The sequence below is a fragment of the Aspergillus tanneri genome (assembly GCF_003426965.1).
Source record: "Aspergillus tanneri strain NIH1004 chromosome Unknown AapTan_2_pilon_pilon_pilon, whole genome shotgun sequence".
Classification (NCBI taxonomy): Eukaryota; Fungi; Ascomycota; class Eurotiomycetes; order Eurotiales; family Aspergillaceae; genus Aspergillus; species Aspergillus tanneri.
The window spans coordinates 1,427,927-1,439,182 of NW_022984629.1; the positions used below are offsets into that span (position 1 = coordinate 1,427,927).

At 48.7% G+C, this 11,256-nt stretch overlaps 3 protein-coding genes across 3 annotated transcripts; all 3 read right to left on the reverse strand.

Annotated features, from left to right (window-relative positions):
- Positions 1-900: 900 nt before the first annotated feature.
- Positions 901-2,655, reverse strand: ALO1 (D-arabinono-1,4-lactone oxidase; the record flags this gene model as incomplete). Its single annotated transcript, XM_033565157.1, has 1 exon — positions 901-2,655. One exon carries the CDS (start codon positions 2,653-2,655, stop codon positions 901-903), a length of 1,755 nt encoding a protein of 584 aa, XP_033430914.1.
- A 682-nt stretch (positions 2,656-3,337) lies between these two features.
- Positions 3,338-8,436, reverse strand: ATNIH1004_000444 (putative gelsolin repeat protein; the record flags this gene model as incomplete). Its single annotated transcript, XM_033565158.1, has 3 exons — positions 3,338-3,584; positions 3,645-8,145; positions 8,274-8,436. The coding sequence occupies 3 exons, from the start codon at positions 8,434-8,436 to the stop codon at positions 3,338-3,340; spliced, it is 4,911 nt and encodes a 1,636-aa protein (XP_033430915.1).
- Positions 8,437-10,651: 2,215 nt separating this feature from the next.
- Positions 10,652-11,191, reverse strand: ARL2 (ADP-ribosylation factor-like protein 2; the record flags this gene model as incomplete). The annotated part of the gene is made up of 4 exons (XM_033565159.1): positions 10,652-10,824; positions 10,878-10,894; positions 10,959-11,069; positions 11,133-11,191. 4 exons carry the CDS (start codon positions 11,189-11,191, stop codon positions 10,652-10,654), a joined length of 360 nt encoding a protein of 119 aa, XP_033430916.1.
- Positions 11,192-11,256: the final 65 nt, after the last annotated feature.

Genomic DNA, 11,256 nt, shown 5'->3' on the forward strand with positions numbered 1-11,256 from the left:
GTAATTTCTTTACTTACACAGGGCTCACGAGGAAGTCAAGAGGCTAGCAATGAGAAGAGTCCATGAGCTTCATGTCTAGTCTGGGGCACAATGCTAGATTGGAACTTAGTGTCCATTGAATCTAAGTAAGTTCATAGCATAACCCCCCCGGCATGTACGGGACGTGTGGGGATGACAGTGCTGATGCTTAAAAGATTATCAATGCATACAGCCAGTCTTCCCTACATAAATCAGGCAGAAAGTCTCTGTGCATGTACATACATACTTGCCGTACGATGGAGGAGCCTTGAATCATCTCGCCGACAGTTTCAGTGGACATACCATTTTAGCCAAATCTATGCCGCATAACAATGCCTTGTGTTATTACTTTGCCGTCTGCTTTGCTTTCAAAGTGCAAGGAACACAGCCACCGTGACACTTGGGATATACATGACATTGTGCACTATGTACAGTACATGGTATCTCCAGCGGACAACCGGTCCTCCAAAGGCTAACCGCCAAATATAGTGCCCTGATAAGCCCTGGCTGTTAGGCCTGACGACAACCTGGGCAATAGAGAGACCTGATAAATAATATAAATCGCCCGAATTGTCGATCCAATGACAAAAACCGGCGAGGATCGGAGTAATCATGGTTCCGTTGGTGCTCACTGGAAGCCGAGCCTAATCCTGACTTGAAGCAAACAATAATGGCTAATCAGGAAAAAGTAAAAAACCACGGAACTGGGGACAAGAGAATTAATATCCATAATAAGAAACGAAACAACGTAACGTGTATTGGTGGCCACATCTGAACCGTCTATTCTGCCACTTGGGGACATCGGGAAAAAAAAAATAAAAAATAAACAAGAATTTTCCCTTTGTTGCCTTATGAGATTGTATTCGGACAAATACCATCAGGCTACAGGCGGTCATCTGGAAGAATGATGCTAGCCTCACCAGCAGCCAGAAGGTCAAAACTTTCCTCGCTCGTTGCCGTCGTGGGAGAGCTGGCATTCGCCCCCTCCGAGACAAGATGGCCGCTCTTCTCTCCACTGGATGAAAAATCCTGGTTCCCTGTGTTCACCAGCCATCGCCTGTCTCCAATCCATTCTATCCCATCCCCGGCTCCGCGAACATCCGCTTTGAGACGGGCCTTCTCGTGCTCCAGTAAAGGCAGAATGGCCGGCTTTACATAGACTGATCCATTCTCTGCACCGAGCAGAGCAAGATTGCGATGATGCCATTCGCCAAGGAACATGCCATCAGGGTCGACTTCTTGCCGCACTGTTAACCAGTCGTCCATGTCCTTGCCGTACATCTCTCGTAGCTCTTGCGGGCCCGTCGTGTTGAAATTCTTTGCCCAATGTGGTTTTGCGTCCATTTCTCGCATAAGCCACTCGAACGCCTCGTAATACCGATCCCTACACGGGGGATCCCGGAGATATGGTCGATAAAGCGTCGCATTGAGATACAACGTTGGACCATCCGCAGACGTCGGGTCAAGAAAAGGGCGAGGGTTCCGGCTGTGCGTCGTGTCTGAAACTCTAACCTCGATAGGACAATGCACCCACACCCCATCTACCGGCAGCGGGATCTGCGCGGTCTCCATGTCTCCATTTAACCACGCAGACAGACGGATGATGGCCTCGGGACCCTTCTCCAATGGCAGTGCCCACTCGTTGACAAACTGTGAGTAGAGACAGTTCATCAGCAGACCTTCACGGGCCGGCTCCACCGCCTCTGTAACCATGGACTCAGGTTTGAATCCGTACTGCAATCCAAAGACCAACCACTCCACCCACGGAAGAATCCGAGGGAAATAATTCGAGAGTGCAAGCAAGTTATGGTAGACATGGTATCCAAACCACTCTCCATAGAAGTTTGCTGGTGGGGCTTTGAGAGGCAGATCAGTTTTATCAGCATGCCAGACAATGGCACTCTGCTGATACGGCATCCACCACACCCGGACAAACTCGTGAGAGGTCCAGAGCCCCGCTGACCATTCAGCCAGGACGCTGGAAAGCGAGCGTCTAGTCTGTCGCCAGGCGATCTTGAACGTTGGCTCCGCTTTGAAGGTGATCTCGACGATGATGCCCAGCGCACCTAGAGAGATGAGAGCCGCTCGGAAAAGAGATGCGTTATTGGTGGCGCTGCAGCGCACCAACTGACCATTAGCCAGCATCAAGGTAAGCGATGTGATGCACTCAGAAATCAACCCATGTCGCAAGGAGCTCCCGTGAGTTCCAGTAGTGATGACTCCCGCGAGCGACTGGTCGTCAATGCTCCCCAAATTGGACAATGTCAGCCCAAACTCCTCCAGATATGTACCGAGATCCCTTAGTCTGATTCCTGCCTCAACCGTCACCATCCCCGTCTCACGCGAGAGGCCCAGCACCCGGGCGAAACCGTCTAGATTGATCATCCAAGCCGACGTGCAGGTCAAATCGGACGGCGAGTGGCCACTGCCGACGGTGATCAGACGACGACGACATCGACGGGCAAGCGTCACCACTTTCTGGATCTCGGCAATCGACTGCGGTCGTATATACAGTTCAGGTCGCGAGAAGAAGGTCCTGGCCCACGTGTGATGGAGATGATTGGGGTATGCGCGGAAAGGTACCGCGGGGTCGAGCCGCGAGAGCTCTCGGAGGACGGAGTCGTCAAGGTTCTGCATGGTGGGGTGGACCAATCAAGGCATATTGTTTGTTTGTGTGTATATTTATAATCGAAAGATGTCCAGAAGGGAGGACCAGGATAGTCGCCCCAATGGGGGGGAATATTGCTGTTGATGGAGGGGTAACTGACTGACTGATTGATTGTTTGATCGTACGATGCAAAAATTAATTCCCATCTAGAAAAAAAGCGGATGATGTAAGGGCGGCGACGGATGTCGTGTGGGCCGGTCGGACCGACGATAAGATCGCATATGTGCAGAAGAGAAAAAGTGAAAGATGAGACACACAGGAAAGAAGGCTCGAGAATTCCAAGATCAGATTCTATAGTATTCACAAGAGCATTCCATGCCGCGCAGTTTGAAGTTTTAGCAAAATGTAACCACTTGTCTGACGTGTTAGAGATCTATCCGTATTCCTGAATATCATACATTCAAAACAAAGGAAAGTACCCATCCCTATTGAAAAAACAAAGAAAAAACTCCAGTGAGACATGCAGTAGATATTCGCTCTATCTCAAGGCTCCTTGGATCATGCTTCTTTCCTGTTCCATCCTGTCGTTGGTCCTTATTGACCACCATCTCTGTACAAGCCAGCTATATGCACAATCCAGATGCATTTAATCTATTGACAATTAAAAAAAATTATGAAGAACGAGATAACCGAATGATCAAAATGAATGGCTCAAGTTCGAATGGCTTCAATAGCAGCATTTAAAGGAAAGACTCGTGGAGGAGGTGTCGACGGTAAACGTGGTTCCCATTTACGGAACGCACTGCGACAGGAATCCGGGAGTCCTCCAACCGAGACATAACTCTTAGGGATGAATGGTCGATCCTGGAGGGATGCAGCAAGGATGCCATATTCGTGGGCAAAGACCACGGCGGAGGCAAACTCAGCTGGTCGATTCGATGCCTGTTCACCAACAATTCTACACCAAGAGTTAGTTGGCTACGAAAATCAAGACAATCTCGATAGAGGAAGCACTTACACGTAGATCTCAAAGAAGACGTCGAGAACGAAGATTCCTTTCCCAGTGATATCTTTCTGACGGAAAGGCTCAACTTCCTGGACTGTATCGTTGGGTCGGATCACGGGCGACGACGAGCCTGATCGCCGTAACCAGAATCCTGATCGCTGGCCAAGCTCGTGGTCTACACGGAGGAGCCGTAGGCGAAAATGGTCATGGTTGGGCTTCAGCCGCCAATAGTGCGCGTCCATGTAATCACCGGTTTCCGCATATGGAGGGAACACCTCGAAAAAACTTTCGGGTTCTTCTCCCTCACCCACCTCTTCGAACTCGCCAGTGAGGCCAAGGTCCATGCCAATGAGACGGGCTGCTCCGATCTCTTCCGCAGTACTGCCTTTGCCCTTCCACAGATACAGTTTGCCAAACATGGCAGAAATCACAAAAGGATAGCCCGTGCACAGGTTACGGCGCGAGAAATCCACCTCGTCGAATACCATCTGGCCCAGATGCTTCCGTCCGCAGAGCATAAAAATTGCAGAAGAACTGGACCGGGAGCTGGAACCACGGCGTGTGATGAGTATGCCACCAAGGGCTTGGATAAAGCGGGAGGTTTCCTTGCCCTGCTTGATGATTTCAAGCTTGCAGCCATTTTCCCTGGCCACCTTCCGTGAAAACGCCTGCGCATCGTCGATTGCGGAGTCGGAAACATCATCACCGCACCAAAGATATGTTTCAGACCGTATGCTGCCGTCTGCTTCGAACAAGTGTACACACAAATACATGCTCCCCTCATAGAGAATGTATTCTTGGTGTACTGGAAGATCCTGTCGCTTGCCGTCTCCTGTGATCTCCCACATCTGCTTCTTCAGTGTCCTGATTTTCTGGTTGTCAGGTTTACTTTCTAGCATTAACTGCGGGTCAATGTCCACACGGTTGCTGGAGCTCGGGAACGTCTTGAAGAAAGCGGAAATAGCCTCCAACGATTCACCGGCCTGGGGAACAAGTGAGGCCGAAGATCTCGGTGACGAAAGCTGATCAGCGGGTTGGTTATTCTTGGGGGGAACAGGGGGCGATGGCAAGGCTTTGTCTCGCGGGGATGAGTCCTTTGACCAGGGAAATCCAATGCCACTAGTCGTCTTCCGGTAAGGGGATGGCGGTGGGTAGATCTGGTTTTCTTTGAAGCTTGTCCTCAAAGGGGATGGGGATGGTGACGAGTATTGGATCTGCGAGCCTCGCGCCTGACCGACAATGGGCGTCGAGGGGGCGGTAGATTTCGACGGGGGAGTTGGTCTGCTTGACGGAGAGCCTTCCAGACTGTCCAGGTTTTCGACAGGTGTTTTTTGGAGGTATGGAATGCATTTATTTAATCTCGGAGAAGTGTCTGAGTCGTGGCCCTCAGATTTTGTCTTAATGTCTCTTTCACACGTGCTTGGAATAGTCCTTTTAAATTCCGTGGGCTTGTTCATGGTTGAGGGTGAAAGCTGAGTCAACCCTTTTTCTGAAGAAATTGGCGTAGCAATGTCTCCATCAGGAAGTGGCCAGCCGCTGGAATACGAAGAACTGCTGGCTTCTGGGCCCTTGCTACTAATAGAGGGCTGGGGGGACTCTTCCTGAGGTTTTATATTGTCTTCGGGGTTAGACTCTGGAGCCTTTGTTGTGGTAGCCTTCGGTAGTCGCCTCTTCGGGCCTCTCGCACGGTTTTTTGTTGCATGCGTAAGTGGCGCGGTATGCTTAGACAAGTCTGTACCATTCTCTTTAGAGGCATTCGTTGGGAGCGTTTTCCCCGACCCATTCACTGCAACGGGTGGACCTCGAGATAAGAGGCCCGCTAAGGCAGGATTTATTCGCCCTGCAAGTTTACCTTTAGCAGAGGGGTCTTCATTCGCAGCGGGCGTATTTATTGCCTCCGCAACAGTGTCCGATGGCAAAGCACGCACCGGTTTGATGGCTTTCTCTCCTGAAATTTCCTGGTTTTTATCCAATATCGATTTGTCAATTTTGTTTTCCACTCGATCCCCCGCGCTTTGGTCGTTCTTTTCGCTGTTGAAAGGCCCAGGTTCCGCAGTCTCGGTTTGAGTATAATTTGTATCAGGCTTTGGTTCTTCCGCAGTTGCAACTTGCGTAACGGGATATCTATCCCAGTCCATTTGCTCTTGAAAGGGTAGGGGTGAGGGTTGAGTATCTTGTGAAATCTGCGGCGTCTCAGATTCTTCGGGGGAAGGCGAAGTTGGTGTATCTAGGGAGAGATCATTATTGACACTGCTGGACTTGGTCAAATTCTTCCGTTTTGCGATGGCTTCTGGCACAGCAGTGGGAGGAGCGTCCAATTCCCCGGCAGTATTCCGTCTCAACGAGCCCCCGCCCGCTTTCATGGCTTCCTTCTGTTTCAAAATACTTTCTTTCAGCTCGTCAACCCGTTGCGATTTCTTTGGTCCGCCGGTCGTGCTGAGTGACGCTTTGCCTCTCAGTATGTTTTCCTTGAGCTTGTCGGGCGCGACATAATTTGAAGTCTCCGTTTTCTTCAGCTTTCCAAAGATATTCTTGAATTCCGGCTCTTCCTTGCGTGACTCATCTTTGACAACCTCTCGTCGTCGGAGGTTGGCTCGGAAATCTATTACAGGAGATTTAGGTTTCGGTCTGTTCAGCAGAGGGACGTGAGGAGACGAGAGAGGCGAATCAACCCTTTTCTGGGTGAGGAGAAGGGACGGTGGTGCTTGTGAGCGTTTGGTGGAATCATCCTCTGTGCTTTGCAGTTCGACACCTACATCTGTAGAAGTGCTCGAAGTTTTGTCCCCAGCAGATGCGTTGCTATCTTGAGTCTCTGAAGCTTTATTGTTTTCTGGCTCATCTTTAGACTCATTGGAGTCCTGAGAAGTGAAGATGTCAGGGATTCCGGAGACACTTGAACTCTTTGAATGACCACCAGGAGCAGTAGTCCGCATTAGACCTACGGGAGTAACTTCCTTGAAGCTATTCTTCCGGCCCAAATCGACACTACCCTTTGATTGCCGATCTCTAGTCCAAGACAGTTGTTGTGAAGGTTGCTTTTTGTGTCTTGGAGACTCTGGCCTATTCAGCGCGCTCTCCAACCAGGTAGATTTGGTTGGACTCCATCGCTTAGGATCTATAGTTCTCGAAACCGCAGGGCTTGTGGGAAGCTGCGAGCCCGTCTCTGAACCTACATCATTTCCAACCGAAATAGTAGATCGTGCATGAACAGAAAGGGGAGGTCTGCCGGGTGATTCGATAGGCCGTGTAGTGTTACTGCCACCGGAAAGAGGAGGCGTGGCTGGGCGTTCACTGTCCAATGTAATGGAAGAATTACTGTTAAGGGCGAGAGGCAGCCTACTGGGGCTTTCATCTGACAGCGTATTGAAGTTACTGCTGGGCCCAGAAGGCATCACCTGGCGCTCGTTGTCCTTTGTGTTATGAACGACTGTTGCTTCGCTGTGGCTAGAGCTCGGTCGGTGGGTCGGTAATAGGGGGCCTTCCCTGCTCAGTCTAGAGGCCGACATAGTAGAGAAACAATCCCTACTACTAAACGCGGCAAAACTATTGCGACTGCCGGCGATTGTGTTTCCCCGTGCAAGTCCCGACGGGAGCTGAGCGCTCCACCGTTTTGAAACACTATCCGATCGTTTCATCATGGCACTTTGGACAAAGCCTCCGAGACCCTTCGTTGGCGACGTTGAACGCTCAGGAGAGAGTCGCCTGGGCAAGATAGGGGACGTCGTCTGATCCTCTGGAGATTGCTCGACTTTCGGAGGCTCCAATTTCTGTGCGCTCGATAAAGGAACTGGAGAGCCAAGACCAGTTGCCGTCGACATGGAAGATACACTTGAGTATCGATGGCTCACAGTGCTGTCTGCGAATATCGAGCTTGCTCTTGATGGCGACCGTGACCGAGATTCAGGAATGTCTTGAAGGTTGGTTTCCTTTTCCGGTTCTGTATTGCTTTCCTTATCGGGCCTTGGCTCTTCGGTGTTCAAATCCAAGGAGGTTTCATGCAGGCCATCTTCCGTAGTTTTCATGCACGTTGGAGAAGGGAGGTTACGTTCTGCTCGGTTTAACGATGGAGTTTCTTTAGCCGAGGGAGACCGCGCACTCGGACTCTGAGGCGTCACAGGTTCGTCATTTGAAGTCGTGGACATCGCCCTCCAGCGGTTTTCGCGAGCAGAGGAACCAGAAAAGAAAGACCTACTACTACCAAGATCTCGCGATGTCGGCCGTTGCTGCCAGGATAAGGTCCCAGCTCTACTCCGCAAAGGAGATGTCCTCGGGGACGTGTCGATTTCGTTTCCTTCTACCCTCGACCCTCTTCGGCTACCAGCAGTAGTAACTGATTCGTCGTCCCGGAGGTAATACGATTTAGGTGTAGTCTCACGTTCAGGTGCGTAACAAGTTGGCTCGAGTTGTTCTGGCGGATCGATCACTCGCTGGCTAGAAGTGGCAGGTGGCATGCTAAAGCGAGCGGGATCCGACAGAGGGGAGTCCTTCGTCGGAGAAATCGACCGGGCCCGCTCTACATTGATTCCCAAAGAAGAGGCAAGATCAGCTTCTGGTACTGCATCTCTTGGACGAGCGCAGCTGTCCGTTGAGTTATGACAACCGCGACCGGGAAGAACACAAACACAAGGGAGGCCACAATACCAGCTCTTCTCGCCTGTCTTTCCCGTCGCCCTTTCAAGATTTCTTCCTCCAACTTCTTCGTGCGTTCTTCGTCCTCCTTGTCACGCTTTTCTCCTAGTTCCCGGATGCGAAGGAGGAAATCATTAACATCTTCAGTGCCCTCGGTATTGGATGTGGAAGTCATGGCTCCCTTGGCACTTGACCTGTCACAAATCGGAAAAAGGGAAAGAAAAAGAAAAAAAAGAAAAGAAACAAAGGAGGGCTCAAGTAAAGAAACAGAAGAAATGGGAAAAAAAGAAAAATGATGTGAGAATAAGAAAGCGAAACAGGGCGAAGCAAGTATCAACCAAACACAACCCAAAAACAAACAAGCACCAAGAACTGTGGGGATTGAATTTGGCGAGAACCTAACGAGGGGCAATGATTGTAACAATTGAAGATCGCCCGGCAGTAGGTACTAACAGACAACTACGACTACGAAGTTGTAGGTGTCGTTGTAGATTGCCGAGACCAACTAAAGTGTCCCTTGCAAGCAATGGAGGATCAAGAAACACGTCGAGATCCTGCTGGGATTCTCCGCCTTAAACCTTGGGCCGAGTTCGCCGCCAGTGGAGCCGAAGGATAATAGAGCCGTAATAATCGGAATAATGGCAATAATTAATGATCTGCCTTACTTGCCCTACGTAGGCTGGTACTAAACTAGGCCAAACTAAACCGATCTAGTTGATTAGCAGAATGAAGAGCAACTTTGTCCAGGACAGAGCAATTCGCCATCGTTTATTATGATTTTCCTGCCTCGGGCATCCATGTGCGGCTGAACCATGGATCAGGTGATCCGGCTCCACATAGAACCACGAATTATCATCACTCACTGTCAGTGACATGGCCTCTGTACGAAGTCCCTCGGAGCACAGCCACCACTCGATCGCTTCCAAGCTACCAAAAACAAGAGTGACGTATGCTCCGAACAAGGCCCTCACTGTCACAGTCGAGTGTAGAGTGTGGATGTTTATCCACCTAGACCTCGAATAGTGACATATCTTCACATCTCAGACCAGTCAACCATAAAGGATACTGAAGCCTGTTCGTTAAACAATATCCAACTAGACGACAAGAAAATCGCCAAGATTTCTCAATCACACCCCCATGTATATGTAAGACATGACCATGTGTGGCGACCTGAGAGGCTCCCCCTTGTACCAATGAATCTCTAAGGAAGCTAGCCTCTTTGGAGTACAGCGGTGGATGGCATATATATTCGAGTAAGGACCTTCGAAGAAGAAACAATATCTGACGTTACAGTTCACTTGCCAAAGTGTCTGTAGGTTGCGTATGGAAAATATCCCGTTAGTGTCAACCTCAGTCACAAAACTAAAATTTTTTTCGCTGATTGGTACACCACACATGTTCGTTAATGGACTGGATACGAAAGGATGACAAGTAGAGTTATAGCTAAGGATATTTGCATTCACTATTCCTTAGTTTTTGGGATTATAGGTTGCCAATCATTGTCCTCTTTACCTCCTGCACATTATCTTACACCTGCCATGTTCTACTAGTATTATTTGGAGGGAATATATCTCTACTTATTAGTATCCTCCGTTTGTTGCTCCATATTTGCCTTGAATATACTTAAAATAGCCCCTCACTGTCTGCAATGGCTGACAATTGGGATATCGTTAAAGGCCAGAACAAGGCATGCCTTACTGAGGTAGAAGCTTATTAAAGTTGTATCATCGAAAGATAGGGACAAACTTTTTTTTCTTGAGAGAGAGGAACATGGCTGCTCTGTATAATTGTTTCTGATTTGCAAAAAAAAAAAAAAAAAAAAAAAAAAAAAAAAAAAAAAAAAAAAAAAAAAAAAAAAAAAAAATAAAAGTACGAGGTCTAATAAATGAAGTGAATGAGACCATTAAGAGCTTCTTATATAAATTCAGACATCAGATAGCATAGTTATATAAGATCGCTTGTCATATTGCATTGTTATTGACCATCAGTTATGTACAAACTACATAAAATCGCCATACTTAATAGAGGAAGAGTCTGTCCTTCGCATCTTGTACGACCCATTCCAATCCTTCGTTGAGATTTTTTCCTGTCATTGCACTGCAAGGTAAAATAGTCCATTTATGCGTTTTTATTGAATCCAAGCAAAGTCGCTATAAAGAGTCAGTGGTCGCAGAGCTTCAGCATACCAAAGCTGACCCCCGGCGGGTATTGGAGACAACCAGGAAAACAAAAAACCAAAAAAATAAAATAAAAATAAAATCTCACCTGCCGAACTTCGTTTTGCGTCATGCACCCTTCAATATCAGTTTTATTTAAAAAGACCAAAAGACTCGCGCCCATAAGTCGCTGCAGAAAGTACACAGTTAGCCCGGAATCCTCGACAGAACTTTTCATCGGGTGGGGCTAGCAAAGCGTACATCCTCCAGGAGGAGCCCAGCAAGCTCATCGCGACAGTCGTCGACTCTTAGACGGTCCGTCGCATCCACAACCCAGACCAATGTATCGGTTTTTTCGAAATAGTTTTTCCAGTACGATCGAAGAGTTTTTTGCCCTCCCACGTCCCCTGGTATCTAGACATTAGCGTGGAACTGTAACGACACCTGTAGATGACCCTACAAATATTCAGTCGATATCTGCGCTTGCGTCAGCATTTAATTCAATGTGAGCCACGGCATTGATTTATAAATTGGACAATACCCTTGAAAATCTATAGTTTTGATGATAAAACCTAAGGTAGGACTCACTGTGGTGACGTCCTCGTTCATAACCTGCTTAACGATCGTCGTCTTGCCAGCATTGTCCAGGCCACTGAAGTCGAATTGCGGTCAGCCTGTGGGTCTCCCAACGTCATATAATTTCTAGGGAATGTACAGCATCAAAATTCTTAGCTCCTTATCCTTGAGGCGAGCCTTTCTCAGGATCGAGAGCATTTTTGCTTGTGGAGTGTTCACGAGATGTGGTTGGCTGTGATATGGAAGGGTAAGAACCCACTGCG